Source organism: Suricata suricatta, chromosome 12, assembly GCF_006229205.1.
Source record: "Suricata suricatta isolate VVHF042 chromosome 12, meerkat_22Aug2017_6uvM2_HiC, whole genome shotgun sequence".
NCBI lineage: Eukaryota > Metazoa > Chordata > Mammalia > Carnivora > Herpestidae > Suricata > Suricata suricatta.
Window position 1 is genome coordinate 20445545 of NC_043711.1, and position 16678 is coordinate 20462222.

The following is a 16678-nucleotide window of genomic DNA, read 5'->3' on the forward strand; positions in this document are numbered from 1 at the left end:
GCTCGGGCCTCCATGTCAGTGGCCACTATGAACCTCTCCACAGACATGGTGGTGAAAACGCCCTTTAGGCCAATCCCTACCAGTCACACATCCCCCTCCTGCTGAGGAAGTTTGTCAAAGACCCCTACTAGGATCCCAGGTTGCCACCCAGGGTCTCACTGAGAACTGGTCACTCTGCAGACAGGCTCTGCCTTGGCCCTGCGGCCTGAGACAGAGGCTAGGCCTCCCAGGCTGGCCCTGGCAGGGATGCTGGCTTTTGGAGCCCTGGGGCCACAGGTAGATAGGTGAGCAGGCTCAAGCCTGGCCCTCTGGGGCCTACCAGGTGTTGCCAACATGATGGCCCCTGCCCCCTGGCAGTGGTCTGGAGGACCAGCTACTAGGCCAGGTAGTGGCTGAGGAGAGGCCAGACCTGGAGGAAGCTAAGAACCAGCTGATTGTCAGCAATGCCAAGATGCGCCAGGAGCTGAAGGACATTGAAGACCAGATTCTGTACAGACTCAGCTCCTCTGAAGGCAACCCTGTGGATGACATGGAGCTCATCAAAGTGCTGGAAGCTTCCAAAATGAAGGCTGCTGAGATCCAGGTCAGCAACTGCCTGCCCCTGCCTGCCAACTCCTGCCTCTGGCCCGAGGCCCGGCCCCGTCCCCAGCCACCTCTGCCCGCCGCTCTTTGCCAGTCTAGCTGGGCCTGACCACCACTCCCCGGCTGCACCTCCAGGCCAAAGTAAGGATCGCAGAGCAGACCGAGAAGGACATCGACCTCACGCGCATGGAGTACATACCTGTGGCCATCCGCACCCAGATCCTTTTCTTCTGTGTGTCTGACCTGGCCAATGTGGACCCCATGTACCAGTACTCCTTGGAGTGGTTTCTCAACATCTTCCTCTCAGGCATTGCCAACTCGGAGAGGGCAGGTAGCCCTGGCACGCATGCACATGGTGACACAAATATCAGGCTCCCACCCTGGCACAGATGTGACACACTTGGGCACATCTCCACACTGGGCATATCCATGTAAACACATATCCAGGTTCACTTGCACATACTCATATCAGACATAACAATACGCACACCCCTCCCAACCCTCCTCCTCAGAGCCCCTCTACTGGGAATTCCATGGACCACACCATCCCTCTGGCTGCGGGGCAGACTGGCTGGGCTGGGCTGCACCCCCAGGCTCTTGCTTCCCTCACCTCTCCCCATGCACTCGCCCTCACCTCCCTGCCCTGCAGACAACCTGAAGAAGCGTATTGCCAACATCAACCGCCACCTGACCTACAGCCTCTACAGCAATGTCTGCCGCAGCCTCTTTGAGAAGCACAAGCTGATGTTTGCCTTCCTGCTATGTGCCCGCATCATGATGAATGAGGCCAAGATCGATCAGGTACATGAGTAGAGAGGGAACTGGGTGGGCCGGTGACTCAGGACAGGTGGCCTGAGGAGGGAGCCTATGGCAGGGTCTGGAGAACAGGGCAAAAGGAAAAGGAAGTCCAGGCATATGGGCACAGCAAGAGCAAGGGGGCAGAGGCCTCAGGAAACAGCTCCTTGCTTTCAACAGCCAGGAGACCCTAGGTTCATCATGGCCCAGGCTGCTCTGTGAGCACAGCCTGCTCAGAGCCATGGGTGTGCAGGTGAGCAGGGACTGTCATGAGCTTCCCGGCTTACACGCTCCCGAGCCCCACGGTGTGCTGGAAATCACGGCTGAGATTGTGAGTGCTACAGCCTCTCCAGCTTGAGCCCTCACTGTGTGCCAGGTGCCAGGCTGATGGACACACTCTCACTTAACCCCACATTACCCTTTGTGGAGCAGCTAGAATTCTAATTCTTCCTACCTCCCAAAGTTAGGAAACTAAAGCTCAGAGAGGTTACATCCTTTGCCTAAGGACACAGCCAGGAAAATGTAGAGTGAGGTTGCTAGTCCAGACCTGTCCGACTACCACCCCTAGGGAGAACTCCATTTCTCTGCCTGAGGGGTGGTACGGGAAGCATTGCTGGGTGGGGTGCCGAAGGCCAGTCACAGGGCCTGGGCACTAGTCTCCCCCTGTCCCCTGCCAGAGTGAGTGGCGTTACCTCCTCTCTGGAGGTTCCATCCACGTCATGACTGAGAATCCGGCACCTGATTGGCTGTCAGACCGGGCCTGGCGAGATATCCTGGCACTCTCAAACCTGCCAGCCTTCTCAGACTTCGCCCATGACTTCACGAATCACCTCTCAGAATTCCAGGCCATCTTTGACAGTCCCGAGCCCCACCGGTGAGCTGTGCACCAGGGAATGGCGGCGGTGGTGGTGGAGGGGAGCACATGGAGGCGCGAGACCCCAGGAACAGGCCTGCAAGGAGCTTTCTCTCAGGAGCCACCCTGTGCTGCCCTGCAGCTGTGGCCACATCTCTTCTGTGCTCCCATGGCTCCCAGCCATGTACCCTCCAGGCACTCCACTCTCCCCAGCCATCCAGCCAGCAGAGTCCCTGGGGCCAGCACCCTCCCACAGGTCAGCTCTCAGGAAGACATGGCACTGTTGTAGGGAGCCCTTGCCTGGCATCTGGGATGAGTACTTGGACCAGTTCCAGAAGCTGCTGGTTCTCCGCTGCTTGCGTGGGGACAAGGTTACCAATGCCATGCAGGATTTCGTGGCCACCAACCTGGAGCCACGCTTCATTGAGCCCCAGGTAAGTGCCATCAGCCAGGCCCCAGGGGGCTGCAGGCTATTTTGCAGCCATGGTCAGGGTGGAACTCCTAGTTGTGCCCTCCAAAGACTCTAGGACGCTCCAGGCCCCACCAGGAAGCCTCTCTGAGAGCTCTCTAGAAGCCCCAGGACCCCCTGCCTTTCCCTGGTCCCTGCCCTTCCTCAGCCCCAGGTGACTCAGCATCTCTCCCTGCCTTGCAGACAGCTAACCTGTCGGTGGTGTTCAAAGACTCCAGCTCCACCACACCCCTCATCTTTGTGCTGTCGCCTGGCACTGACCCCGCTGCTGACCTCTACAAGTTTGCTGAAGAGATGAAGTTCTCCAAAAAGCTCTCTGCCATTTCTCTGGGCCAGGGCCAGGTCAGGGTGGGGGAGCAGGAGTGGGGCCCTGGGGATTGGACCAGTTGGTGGTGAGGGCACCGCTCAGCATTTCTGCCCCAACAGGGCCCTCGGGCAGAAGCCATGATGCGCAGCTCCATAGAGAGGGGCAAGTGGGTCTTCTTTCAGAACTGCCACCTGGCACCGAGCTGGATGCCATCCCTGGAACACCTCATCGAGCACATCAATCCTGATAAGGTGCGCTGCCCTGCCTCCCACAGGGCCAAAGGCCTCCTTTGCTGAAAGTGCGACTAACACGTCCGTCTAGACTGACAAGGCTTAATGAGATAGTCCCACAGAGCACGCCTCCCAGCTGGGCACACAGTGAGCACTCAGAAAGTGACATACGAAACAGGCCTCAGCTAGATTCATCTTCTAAGTGACTCCCCTAATTACTGTCACCACTGGTGAAGTGACTTGCCCAAGTTCACCCAGGACTGATGATCCTGGGACTTACCAAAGCCCATATTCTTAATCAGTGGTCTGAGCCATCTGGTCAGATTGCAGGTGGCCCAGGGTTCCTGGTGGGAGGGAACCTGGTGTGGTGCAGTCTCCATGCTCATGTGGAGTGTGGCCACCAGGTGCACCGGGACTTCCGCCTGTGGCTCACCAGCCTGCCCAGCAACAAGTTCCCAGTGTCCATCCTGCAGAATGGCTCCAAGATGACCATTGAGCCACCACGCGGTGTGAAGGCCAACCTGCTCAAGTCCTACAGCAGCCTCAGCGATGACTTCCTCAACTCCTGCCACAAGGTGAAGGGCACTGGGTGCGTGCCCACCCCATGTGCCCCCAGCCCCAGCCCCGCCGCTCACTTCCCTGCCCCCACCACCTCTCGCAGGTGATGGAGTTCAAATCCCTGCTGCTGTCTCTGTGCCTGTTCCACGGGAACGTGCTGGAGCGCCGCAAATTTGGGCCCCTGGGCTTCAACATCCCCTATGAGTTCACAGATGGGGACCTGCGCATCTGTATCAGCCAACTCAAGATGTTCCTGGACGAGTATGATGACATCCCATACAAGGTGGGCTGGGGCCAGGCTGGGGCCAGAGAGGGTGGTGCTGGGCGCTTGTGGGGACCCTCACCCACCCACCCTGTAGGTCCTCAAGTACACGGCCGGGGAGATCAACTATGGGGGCCGTGTCACCGATGACTGGGACCGTCGCTGCATCATGAACATCCTGGAAGACTACTACAGCCCCCCTGTGCTGTTCCACGAGCACAGCTACAGCGCCTCGGGCATCTACCACCAGATCCAGCCTACCTACGACCTCAATGTGAGCACACCCCCAGGGGCTGGGCGGCCTGCCAGGCTGGGCTTCTGGGGTGCCATGAACCTGGGCAGCAGCTCCTTTTCATGGATAATTCCACCCCACAAAGAGAGCACAGTTGAGGCGGGGGTGGACCCAGTCCCTGCCCCCTGGAGCTCAGGCTGAGTGGGGAGAGGTGAACTCTGGCTTCTCAGCCACTGCCTGAGTGTACTCACTCAGTGGAGGCAGGGGCAGCTCCTCCAAGGTCATAGCCTGACCCAGGTTCTGCAGTCAGGGAGGGCTCCCAGAGGAAATGCTTCAGCTAAGAGGTGTGAGGAGCTGGCCAGGACTGGGCTGGGTATTCAGAGTGCAGGTCATCATTGTAAGGAGGGAGGCATGACTGATTTGAGCAGCCATATGAAGGAGCAGGGAGCAGGACGGCAGCAAGAAGAGGGCTGGAAGGGAAGCAAAGGCCATCCACACAGTGCCTCAGAAGCCATGCGGCCCCAAGGAGAGGGAGATGCATAAGGATTACAACTAGGGGAGACAGGTGGGAGCTGTGCTCTACTGGAGCGCTCTCCACCTACTGCAGCAGCGGCTCTCCCCCCCTCCAGGGCTACCTCTCCTACATCAAGGGCCTCCCTCTCAATGACATGCCTGAGATCTTTGGCCTGCATGACAATGCCAACATCACCTTCGCCCAGAATGAGACCTATGCCCTGCTTGGTGCCATCATCCAGCTGCAACCCAAATCGTCCTCCATGGGTGGCCAGGGCCGGGAGGAGGTAGGTGGCAGCAGGGGAAAGGGGCTATGGGTTGGGCAGGGCCAGTCTCCCACCCACTTTCCTGCCTGCTCCCCTGTGGGAAGGGACTCCGTGCATATGGAATCCTGCAAGAATTAAGGGGCTGGCCCTCATTCCCTGTGTCCCTTTGCCCCCACAGATAGTGGAAGACGTGGCCAACAATATTCTGCTCCAGTCTCCCGAGCCCATCAACTTGCAGTTGGTAATGGCCAAGTACCCAGTGCTGTACGAGGAGTCCATGAACACAGTGCTAGTACAGGAGGTCATTCGGTAATCCCCCTGCCACTCCCAATCCTGGGTTATGATGCCACGGGGCTGTAGAGAAATGACAGCATAGCTACTATGAGCCAGGTGCCATGCCAAGTGCTAGAAGTCCACATTGTATCATTCCCACTTTACAGATGAGTAAACCAAGGCCCAAAAGGGTTTTAAGTAACCTAAGGTTACACATTTGGTAAGAACCAGAGCTAAGATCAGTATCCAGGCTGCCCAACCCAGCTCTATGCTCGTAGCCCCCATGTTCTGCCACTGTTTGTCAGTCTACGGCTTACAACTGGGGAATTTCAGATCCTGCTACATGGCCCCAGACCACTGTCTGCTTCCTTGCCACTGGTCCTATAGGTACAACCGGCTGCTGCAGGTGATCACACAGACGCTGCAAGACCTGCTCAAGGCACTCAAGGGGCTGGTGGTGATGTCCTCACAGCTGGAGCTGATGGCTACCAGCCTGTACAACAACACTGTGCCTGAGCTCTGGAAAGCTAAGGCCTACCCCTCGCTCAAGCCACTGTCCTCATGGGTCATGGACCTGATGCAGCGTCTGAACTTCCTGCAGTCCTGGATCCAAGAGGGCATCCCAGCTGTCTTCTGGATCAGTGGCTTCTTCTTCCCCCAGGCCTTCCTGACAGGAACGCTGCAGAACTTTGCCCGCAAGTCTGTTATCTCCATCGACACCATCTCATTTGATTTCAAGGTTTGCACACAGCTGGGGTCAGGCCAGGGTATGGCCCAGGCAGGAAGGGTGCCAAGGCCACAGCTGGCTGTCAATCAGGAGCCCCAAATAGAGTTTCGGGGACAGGGAGAGCCAAGTCAGATGAGGCCATGAGCCCCATGGAAATCCCCAGGTCAGTGGTAGGTGATGGGTGGGCAGGCAGCACAAACTGCCTCCTGACCCAAATCCTAACCCAGGTTCCAAGTGTTCATGCATATGGGGGCACATCTGTATACCCACCACAGGTAATGCACCAGTCAGTGTCAGAGCTCAAGAAAAGGCCCCAAAAGGGGTGCTACATCCATGGACTGTTTCTGGAAGGGGCCCGCTGGGACCCTGAGGCCTTCCAGCTGGCTGAATCTCGGCCCAAGGAGCTATACACAGAAATGGCTGTCATCTGGCTCCTGCCTACGCCCAACCGCAAGATCCAGGACCAGGACTTCTACCTGTGCCCCATCTACAAGACGTTGACCCGAGCAGGTACGGGCCCAGGGGATGGGGAGCCTACTCCACAGGTGGGAGACCACAATTGGGCCACAGAGGCCAGTCAGCACTCCTGGCAGTGACTGGTCCAGGACAGAACTGGACCACTAGCAGGCAGGGGGATGCTCAGAGCTTGGGCTTCGTCTGTGGGAAGTAGCCCCTGACCAGACCTCTTGCCTCCCTCACCAGACCCAGTGGGTTCTGGGAGCCCCCGCCTGCCAATGAAGTCTCAGGGGGGTAATTAGGGCTTGGTGGAGAGCTGGAGTCAGGGCTGGGTCCAAGAGGGAAAAGAGCAGTGGCATCAACTCTCCCATCACTGTCCTCACTGGTCAGTGCAATAACCCTGGATAGGCCTAAGCCTTGACCAGATCCATTTACCAGATTTTCTCTTCGGTCAGAGCCCCTGCTTGTCCCCAGCTCAGTCTGCTGAGTCCCTTGCCTTTACCCTGTTCCTGCTCTTATGGCAGACAATTTAACCCTCCCCACTTCTTGCCTGTTCTAGGAACACTATCAACCACAGGCCATTCCACCAACTACATCATTGCTGTGGAGATCCCCTCCGGCCAGCCCCAGCGACACTGGATAAAGCGTGGGGTAGCCCTCATCTGTGCCCTGGACTACTAGACTCAAGACAGAAGAGTCTGAGTCATTAAAGTTGTTTTCTAAGCAGTCCAGCTGAGCCTCAGCTGCTTAGATCAGTGCTCTTCTGCAGGATGACTGCTAGGGAAAACGGTGAGAGTAAGGGGTTGAGGCAGCCTCAAGACTGGAAGTGCTTAGCAACGGGAGTGACAGAGGCACAGCCTTGACCTGCTGGACCTGTCTGAATGCAACAAGGGTAGAGCAGAGCCCTCCAGGGGCCCCCTCCAGGGACTTGCCTCAACCCAGAGCCCCGGCCTCTGTTTAAGTTGCAAGGCCATCAGAACTGGATGAAAGCCATGGCTCTCTCTTCCCAAAGTGTACCTTGCACACATCTCTTCAGGTTCTGCAGCCCCCAAGAAGCCCCTTTTTAGCTCAGATCCTAAATCCTGCGTCTGGGGTTCCAACAATCTAGGCCCTGAAAATGCATACTTCTCACTCTCTGGTCTCAGGGCTTTGGGCCCAGGTCCTTACTCCCACCACAGTCTAGTCTATAAATCTTTGGCCAGCAACCACAGGAGAGTTCATTTCTTGGGAGAGTTTTATTCATTCACTGATCCAATATTTACAGGGGCCAGAGGAGTCAGGCTGTGCTCAGCACAGAAAGGCAGCTGCTATACTGGCCAGCCATCCCCTGCCCCAGTCACTATGTACAGATAAGGGGCCTGCTTAGATCACCTTCAAAGCCATCTGGCAGAGATCATGGGGCTGTTTGGGGCCCAGCTTGAGATAGTGCTGGGCCCATTGCCCCTTGGCATTGGGCTCTCTGGAAACACTGAGCTCCAACTGGTTGTCTCAGTCCTGTTGTCCCCCACCCTGAGTGCCTTGCAGAGGCTGAGGAAGCTGGCGTGGCAGGGACAGCCGAGTGGGGTCAGCTTCCTAGAAGCAGCCCAGTCTCTGCTATCCCTAGGAGGAGGGAAACATGGTAATACTGAGGGGCTGGGCAGAGGCTGCTCTGAACCCCAGGCTCCAGGGACAGAGCCCATCGCCAGGGCTACAACACTGAAGGCAAAGTGCCCCAGAGCCCTGCTGCAGAAAGCAGTCTTGACAAGCCCATCTATAGCCAGGAAAGGAGTTTCCAGGCCACGAAACAGCTCAAACACTTCTCTCTACTCAGGCCAGGGGACCCCAGCAGGCCTCTTGCCCACCCCAACTAGGACACCCCCACTCCCAATCCAGCCCAGCGGCTGGGTTCCTGAGTTTGGAGCTCTCCCAGGAGGAAGGAAGAGTAGACCTAGCTTCCTCCCAACAGGGACAACTGGGGGCTGGGGCTAGAGCAACAGGGCCCAAAGCCCCCCTACCCCAGGCCTCCGGCTGTGACCCTACAGGCATGACCCCGGCATGACGCAGGGACCTGGGCCCACCAGGATGACAACTGTTGGAAAGAACGCAGTCAGAAAGCTGGCTATGTCAACACAGTGGTGGCAAGATGAGTTAGAGCCCAGAAAAATAGACGTCTCTGTAGGTAAAATATATACTCTGCTGCCGAGGCAGAAAGGCCAGGTCCCGCCACTCCACAGCCGGCTGTGGAGGAAGCTGCCGCACCTCACTGTGCCCCAGCTCCGGCCGCTGCTTCCAGAGCACCGTGGGACTGCCCGCCCTGCCAGGCCCGGGGACATAATGTGGGGAATCCAGCCTACCCATTCCTGGGGTCTGGGCTCTCTGGCTGGAACTATTCAGTAATACTGGGAAGAGGGGAATGGGGCAGGAAAGGGGCCCTTGTGAGGCCCATGCGGCAAGAGCGGGCTGCAGAGTATAGGCTGGCAGTCCTCACTGGCGCTTGGCCTTGTAAGGGCGTGAGCGTTTCCGCCGGTCAGGCTTCCGCTGCTTGTGGAGCCGGCCGATGCTGACCCCTTGGCGCCGCCGCACTGAGATGTTCTGTTCCACCAGGTTGGCCAGCATGCCTGCAAAGAGGCAGAGGCCCTTAAACAGGTGGCCGGATGCCCAACAGCCACTGACTCAGGGCAAGAACTGAGGCTCTTCACAGTGCTCCCGGGCCCCACAGTCATTCAAGCCCCAAGAGAGGCCTGAGGGACATGGCCACCAGCAGGGCATGTAGTGAGACCCCTCACCTTCTTGGGCCAGCATGGAGATGAAAGTACAGATGAACTCATCGTAGTTGTGGGTCCTTCTCTGGTCGTCAATCTGTGGGATAGAAGGATGAGGACACTGCAGCCCATCTCCCCGGAGCAGCCATCAGTTGACCTTGGGGTCACAGCTCTGGGAAGACCTCGGAGGAAGACCAGCAGCTGGAGACAACCCACCTTGAATTTCTTCCTCTTCTCCACTTCCTCCTTGAGGCAGGCCTCATAGTTTGCGATCTCTGCTTCCACACACTTTAGTAGTGCAAGCAGCTCCTGCCAAAACCCCACAGTGCGATCCTGAGGGGGTGCTAGCCAGCATCCAATCCCCCACCAGGAGGCAGCTGGAGGCAAGGATGAGCAGCCAGAGTCCACAGAGCCCACCAAGGCCCCTGCCGCTTCCCAACCAGACAGGCTTCCTGGCACCTGGCTTCATCCTCACACCAGAACTACAACCAAGACCCCAGCCCCTGGGCAGCAGTACCCTGGCCCCTCCCCGCTGACAAGATCAGAAGAGAAAGCTGCAGAGGGACTCACCTTGGGTGAGTACTTCTCCCCGATCATGGGCTCACCGGGCCTGGTCAACCCAGGCTTCTCTCTGCCGTCTGCAGATTCCACTACCTCCTTCTGTTCCGGGCTGCTAGAGCCCTGGCTGCTTTGGCTTGGTCTGCTGCAGGGTGAGGAACCTTTTCCACACTCTGGGAAGAGAAGGCACGAGAAGACCCATCAAAGTGCAGGACACTTAGTGGTCACCTGGCCACATCCCTCCTCTGGCCAAGTGGTCAGTGAGGCAGTCCCAGGCCCACCTGTCAGTGCCAAGGGACTCAGCACACCGTCCTCAGCGAGATGCAGCAGGCCTGTGCTGATGACAGGACCCAGGTCTCGTACAGCGCGATTGTAGCGGATGCAGTCAACACGCAGCAGACTGTCATCCTCTCCAAAGAGCACCTTGGAGATGTGGGAGGTAACAGGGCTGGAGGGCCGCGTCGGGTTGGCCGAGCGAATGGGCGACCGCAAAGGCGAGTTGAAAGCACTGCCGATCTCAGAAGCTGTGTCCGTGCTCTCGTTGCTGGGGGTAGGCGAGGGCTGCGGGTGTGTGGGAACCGCCACGGCTGGGCTTGCGGCTCCGCTGCTGGTCTTGATGGACAGAGGAATTGAGAGGTCTTTCTGGGACTCCTTGAGCTTTTCAGCCAAGACATTGATGGTGTTGGGCTGCAGCACCGACAGCTGCCCGTCCCCAGAGCTGCTCAGTGGTCCTGGCTTCCCTGGCCCCTTTCGCTTGTACCTGGGGGGGCCCAAGGAGAGGTGAACCAAGGGAAGGGGCCAGGTGACCCCACCCAGAAGTGCCCAGAATGGCCCTGAACACATCCTGGCCTCCAGGGGCCAGCACTGCAGCTCCTCACACTTGGTCCTGCAGCCTGGCCTGGCCATGCCAAGCCGGGCACCCTAACCTCCAACAGCCACAGCCATGTGTCCTCAAAGGACACCTCTATTCCAGCTGCCTCACTCTGGCTTTTTGCTAATGCTGTGTCTTCTGACAGACAACGCTCCCTGCCCCATCTCCTTCATCCCTGCTCCATCCAAACCCTCGAGGCCTAGCTGAACGGCCACCTCCCAACAGGACAAGCCTTGTTGTCTGGTTAAATGTCTTTAGCACTTCCCCAAGTCCTTCTGGAGTCCTGGGGACCAGGGACCTGGGACCTGGAGTCCACCCCTGCAAGCCAGCCTCTCACAGGATGCTGCATTCAGCAGGTGCTCAGTGCTATCTGCTAAAGGGCAAACTCAGATGTGGGCTGGAACATTCAAGAATAGGATCTACTGCACTGAGAATCTGAAGCCTTACAGAGCTGAGGCTGACCTGATGGCAGAGTTGGTGTTCTGCACATCGTCGTCCTCGTCGTCCTCGTAGTCGTCCTCATCATCCGAGTACTGCTGGGGCGGGCGGACTGGAGCTCGGCTGCGGCCCACACCTGCTGCCAGGTCTTCCTCCTCCTGGGGCAGAGCCAGGGCAGTCATGAGCAGGGGCCAGCTAGCCCAAGCTGGGCATGGCACTCACAGCCAGAAAGAAAGCCAACACGGCTCTCCAGGTCAAGTCTACTGAAGCCCAGGTGCTCTAGAGCTACCCCTGATTCGTGGGGAGGCTGCAGCCCACCCACACGACCTGCCTATATAAGCCTTCTAAGACAAACAGAGCTCTCTAAAACACATACCTTTATTTTGCCAGTAAAACCTAACTCATTGAGTAGTACCAAGGAACCTGCCCCAAACATTTTGCCCCACTGCTGTGTGAGGATTGAAGGTCAGAGTTCTCTCTGCTTCTCTAAGGCCCTACGGGGGCTTCTGGGTAGCAGAGAAATTTGGCCACCTAGGCCTAGGTAGAGGGTGAACACCAAGGAATCATGTGAGGAAACTGCTGTTGCAGCCTCTCAAGAGAATCCAGGAGGGGCTCCTGCAAGGGTGCTCCCAGCTCACCTGCATGGGGGACTTGGCATAGTTGTGATTGTCCAGAAAGGCTGGTAGCCGCTGAACAATGGGAGTGGGGTTGGGAGGAACCCCGTTGAGGCTGCTCCCTGGAGGCTTCACCACCAGCTTGGGTTTGCTAGGAGGGCTGTGGCTTGGGGCTTGGGCGCATGAACCAGCCACGTCCTCCACACCATCTGAGAGGGCAAGGAGCACAGGCAGGACCTTCAGCCAGATCCTCAAGAGAACCTGTCCCCAGCCCCCCATCTCCCCGGTGTTGTGACAGAGCACTGCCTCCTCTCTCCTTGCCAGAGAAGAGGGGAGCTAGCTGGTGAGATGAGAGTCCACAAGCTCTAGGTCATGGGCCCACAGTAACAGGAGAAGTACAAGATGGGAAAAAGGAGGGAGGCAGAAAAAAAAGCCTCTTCAGAAAACCAAAAAGGGAATATCTACTATAGAGAAGGCTCAGGGGTTGTGGTAGTGTCAGCCCTTTATGGGTGCCTTTCTTTAGGGAAGGACTGCTCTCCCTCCGTGTTCCAAAGAGAGAAGGCTGTAAGCATCGAGCTTCATGCCTCCCGTAGGAGCCTCTGAACCACTGCCCAAGTGCCTCCATACAAAAAGACTTGCTCTGCTTGCCCTCCCAGCTCAAGCTATGATGGGGTTGCTCTGAGGTCAACGGAGGTCCCTGGTACCTGTGTGAGTGCCCTCGGAGGCTGCTGGGGCCCTGCTTGCCTCCAGCGCCAGGGGAGACTTGCTGCTGGCTGGTTTGGACTCCTCAGGCAGCTGTGGCTCTTGAGACTTGTGGGTCTGAATCAGCTCTGGCTGTGTCACCCTAATCAGCTAAAAACAGAACCCAAGGCTCAGAGGAGTGAGGGCAGACCCCAGCTGCTCTCTTGGACAGCAAAGGGCCTTGGCTCTCCCTATTTACTCACAAGGAAATACAACAGCCAAACCCAAACCTCCTTTTAGAAGCTATTCTCCCTTCCCACCCCAAGTCCCAGCTTTCCCACAAGGAAGGCAAAGGAAAGGAATGGTCACTTGAAGCTCAAAAGACCCACAATAACGGGTGATCTGGGAACCAGAGACACATACCCCAGTGGGGGTTAGAGGGGTGGCAGGAGGGGTACCCACCTGCTGCAGGGCCTCCAGTACTGTCTGACGGTTCACCTTTAGCACATGCAGCCTGGCCTCATACTTGATCCTGCGGTCGGGCACCACCGCCATCAGGTTGAAGCGGATGTCATGGTAGGGCTCCCTGCAGTCACAGCCGCAGCCGTGAGAGCAGCTCCCAACCCAGCTTCACCATCAGGTTGAGGCAAACAATCTGGCAGGGCTCCCTGAAGTCACAACTACAGCCACAGGTACAGGCCCCACCCCAACAGGCGGGCAGGAACTAGCAATGCACACCAGGCACCTGAGCTGGGCCCTTCCAATGAGCTGTGTGAGGGGCCTGTCAGGAAGTGAGCCAGGACATCTGGACCACGTAGGGCTCCACAAGGCCTGCCCCTCCCCAGCCTGTCCCAAAGCAGGCCATAAGCAGCCTGGGTGAGAAATAGGGCAAGGAGGTAGAAGCCCAAGATCTAAGCTTGACCTGGCCGGACTCATCATGTGGCATTGCACGAGTCATCTGGCCTCTCTCTGCCTTCCCTTTTCTGTGTCCCTCCCAATGGGGGCACAGCTCCAGAGGGTAGGGCAAGCACAGAGCCCTTACCCTGCGGTGGCGAGGCCGATACGCTCCATGATGACCCGCCGGGCCTTGTCTGTCCACTCCTCATCCTCCCCCCAGGGCCCTAGGGAAGACCAAGATGAGGAGTCAGCATGTGGGGAGCCCTGAGTTTGGGCAGGCCAGGAGTGGGAAGGAAGATGGAGAGCAGCTGAGCCAGGGAGTCTGGGGAAGTCAGGCAGTTCACGGTGCCATCCAGCCAGAGACAGATGTCCTCAACACCCAGCCCCCTGCCACTGGGTCCCAACACCTGAGGACCCTAAGCCCTAGCTCCCTAGAAGGTAAGCAGAAAATGGGCCCCGAGCCCAGAGTGCCTACCATGGTCAATGGGGTAGACCTTCAGCCCATCCAGCTCAAAAAGCCGGCCTGTGATAGGCACATAGCTGACAAAGTGGAAGGCCTCCATGGTCCGCACTGCACTAAGGCCATTCTGCTTCTCAGGGAGGTGGCGTGGCTCAGGCCTAAGGAAGAACACACTCAGGGCCCAGAACGAGACAACTCTTCCACACCCCTGCTCCCATCAGCTCCCAGGGTTCCCACACACCTGGCATGACTATTATGTGCCTTGGCCAACTCTGGGGCATTGCCAATCGCATATCCTTTGCTCTAGAGAGAAGGAAATAAGATGACATCAAAACAATTTCTCAGGTAGGCCTCTGAGTGGGAAGCAAAGCTCAGAAGAACAGGCCTAGAGGCATTTTAGGAGCCTGAAGAAGCACAGATAGGACACTCCTGAAAGGTTAGTATGGACAGAAAAGAACTCTAGAGCCCCAGAAACATGGGGTTAGTCTTACATGGTAATGAGCAGACACTGAGGAACAGCGTGGCCTGATAAAGACCTGACAAAGTCCTAACATAGTGTCACTTAAAGAATGTTTCTTTTTTCCTTCAGTATTTCCTGACAACTGGGCCTAAAATTTAAGGGTCAAATGTACGTCACTTGAAAAGGAAATGGCCTCATAGTGTCAAATGCAACACAGTAGCATTATGGGTGCTGTAAGTCAGATCTGGGCCTGGGAGTCAGATCTGCCCAGCAAGCTATGACCCAGGCTGAGGCACTGCAACTTACCTCAGGGCTGAAGCCTTTGGTGAAATCCTTCATGCGACTCAGGGTGGGCCCCAGGTCCACATTGCTGCAGTTCAGGAGCACGCTCAGCAGGGCATGTGTGGCACAAGAGTTGGGGATCAGCTGTGAAACCAAGAGTGGCCACTCATACAGAGTCAGTCACCCCCCCCCCCAGCCATACTCATTAAGAACGGGGACCCAGAAGGGGACAGTCATATCTGGATAACAAAACTCATCAACTTCCCTGAGCTCCACCCAACTTTGTTCATTCAACTAAATACCCACCAGGTGTCTGAGGACATACAGGGTGGACTCAGACACCACTCTGGTCTAAAGATACTCCCTTTTTAATGAACAAGAGCTGAGTTCCTTCTGCCAGGGGACTTCTATAACCACCACTCCTGATATCTGCCTATGTCCTTCTGTTTCCCCCACTCCCACGTCCCAAGCAAAGACAATAGCAGCATCCCACCCTCCAGATGGAACACAGAGCCGAGCAGACCTGATGGGCAAAGAACATGTTATTCACAATATCATCATCAATCACAGACGTATCATCCACCAAGGTAGAGACCTTGCGACGGGATCGGCGCTCTTCGATCCATTTGAACAGGAAGATGAATCCATACACTGGGCTGGGGAAAGTAAGGGGCACAGCTAGACCAGCCAAGTGGGGGAAGGCAATCAGCATCTTCTTTCTTTTCCCTCCTATTCCCATGCACTGTGTGACCACTCAGGTGCCCTTCCCATGATCCCACCTCTACCCTGGCTTCCTCCCAACACTGCCTAAAGTGGCCCTGAACCCTCACACCCCAGAGGTACACCTTATGTCCTCATGAAGTCTATGGTTCTGGATAAGAGGTGAAAAGCTGGAGCCCATGGCCCAGGACAGGGTAGGAACAGAAGGTAAGGCAAGAAGACAAACTCTGATGGAGGAATTTAAACACTGATTCTCACTGTGGACCCCAAGGCCTGGGCCCCACTGCAGTCGAGGAAGCAAAGGAACACCCACCAGTCCCTTCTTTCCTGGGAGATAAAAACAGACCTCTCTGTTCATGCACGGTAGTCCCTCCACACCTCTATTCTGTAGGACCACCAAGACAAGGGCCCTGAGTGAGGCTGGTCACCCAGGAGGGACCTTCTCAGATGCCACACACCAACCAATCAAGACCTTTAGAAAGGAATTAAAGATGCCGCACACAGGCTTGTGAAAGCAGCAATTAATAAATTACAGCAGGTACTGTGTGACCTGCGTCAAGAAAAGGGGCTGCCTCCTGCTATAAGACAAGAAAAGGCAGCTGAACCGTACCCCAAAGGATGGTTAGATTTGTACTCGGGGTAAGGGACTACTACACAAAAGGAAGTGCTGAAGGAAGACTGGGAGAAAACAAAAATATCCGCTTGTTCAGGAGGGCACCCAAAGCAGAGGGGTGCGTCCATGTATGAGATTTTATAACTTGGGATTCCTATACTACCTCCCTTGAGGGGCACTCATCCCCCAGCCCTTCCCTTGCCCTCAGGTTGTAAGGGAAGGCCTTGCCACCGAGCCACTCACCCCTGGCATTTGCTCTGAAGGTCATAGATCTCTTCCACCTGCACCCCTTTGACACCTGCGATCAGGGAAGAAAAGAAGTAGGGAAAGGCAGACCCTGGCTGTGGAGCAAGGGCACAGGTCTGAGGCCCCCCATAGCCCGGATCCGACGGATAGGAGAGTCTCTTACCGAAATCTTCCACCAGGAGGGTGAAGAGGCCTGGGTGGGGCGACAAGAGGAGGGGTTTGGTGGTGAGGAAGGCATGTTTCAGGCCCACCCGGCCTCCCCAGCCCCCGGCCCGCCCGACCCCCTCCTCACCAGGGTCGCTCTCCAGCTCCAGCCAGCCCTTATTCATCTTCCCGCGGGGCGGCCCCTCAGCGCCATGTCCAGGCCCTCCCGACCCACCGCCGCCCGCGCCGGGAGCCCCCGCCGCCCCGGGGCCCCTAGCCCCACACACAGACAACGGGACCCTTAGCGTCACCCGCCCGCGCCGGCGACACTACGTCACCACGGCGCGACGTTCTCCGCCCCGCCTCTGGGCTTGCTGCCTCAGCATCGACTCCATAAGTCCTGGCGCTCGCGCCGGGGCAAAGAGGAAGG

At 57.1% G+C, this 16678-nt stretch overlaps 2 protein-coding genes across 9 annotated transcripts in view; one reads left to right on the plus strand and one right to left on the minus strand.

Moving 5' to 3' along the window:
* The window catches only part of DNAH1 (dynein axonemal heavy chain 1), a 76133-nt gene extending 68879 nt beyond the window's left edge, over window positions 1–7254 (plus strand). For all 5 annotated transcript variants that reach the window (XM_029918963.1, XM_029918964.1, XM_029918965.1 and 2 more), the window contains 15 exons: window positions 358–583; window positions 718–913; window positions 1232–1383; window positions 2055–2251; window positions 2520–2664; window positions 2883–3041; window positions 3126–3257; window positions 3641–3811; window positions 3898–4077; window positions 4154–4330; window positions 4918–5088; window positions 5246–5376; window positions 5728–6079; window positions 6343–6577; window positions 7083–7254. In XM_029918963.1, the coding sequence (XP_029774823.1) occupies window positions 358–583; window positions 718–913; window positions 1232–1383; window positions 2055–2251; window positions 2520–2664; window positions 2883–3041; window positions 3126–3257; window positions 3641–3811; window positions 3898–4077; window positions 4154–4330; window positions 4918–5088; window positions 5246–5376; window positions 5728–6079; window positions 6343–6577; window positions 7083–7204 (2746 nt within the window). In that variant the 3' untranslated portion in view covers window positions 7205–7254. The remainder of the gene's footprint in view (window positions 1–357; window positions 584–717; window positions 914–1231; window positions 1384–2054; window positions 2252–2519; window positions 2665–2882; window positions 3042–3125; window positions 3258–3640; window positions 3812–3897; window positions 4078–4153; window positions 4331–4917; window positions 5089–5245; window positions 5377–5727; window positions 6080–6342; window positions 6578–7082) is intronic.
* Window positions 7255–7739: 485 nt separating this feature from the next.
* Window positions 7740–16628, minus strand: BAP1 (BRCA1 associated protein 1). 4 transcript variants are annotated; one of them, XR_003901450.1, is made up of 17 exons: window positions 16397–16628; window positions 16102–16297; window positions 15049–15181; window positions 14550–14669; window positions 14025–14086; window positions 13799–13941; window positions 13469–13547; window positions 12889–13012; window positions 12450–12597; window positions 11770–11954; window positions 11156–11289; window positions 10104–10582; window positions 9835–9995; window positions 9481–9573; window positions 9289–9361; window positions 8857–9120; window positions 7740–8122 (listed from the first exon to the last, which is right to left on the minus strand). XR_003901450.1 is itself a non-coding variant. In XM_029918970.1 (17 exons), the coding sequence occupies exons 1-17, from the start codon at window positions 16431–16433 to the stop codon at window positions 8987–8989; spliced, it is 2136 nt and encodes a 711-aa protein (XP_029774830.1). In that variant the 5' UTR covers window positions 16434–16627; the 3' UTR covers window positions 7740–8986. The 4 variants fall into 4 exon arrangements, 3 of the variants coding, with proteins under 3 accessions (XP_029774830.1, XP_029774829.1, XP_029774828.1); XM_029918970.1 differs by having other exon boundaries at window positions 7740–9120; window positions 12889–12958; window positions 16102–16156; window positions 16268–16297; window positions 16397–16627; XM_029918969.1 differs by having other exon boundaries at window positions 7740–9120; window positions 16102–16156; window positions 16268–16297; window positions 16397–16625.
* Between the last annotated feature and the right edge of the window lie 50 nt (window positions 16629–16678).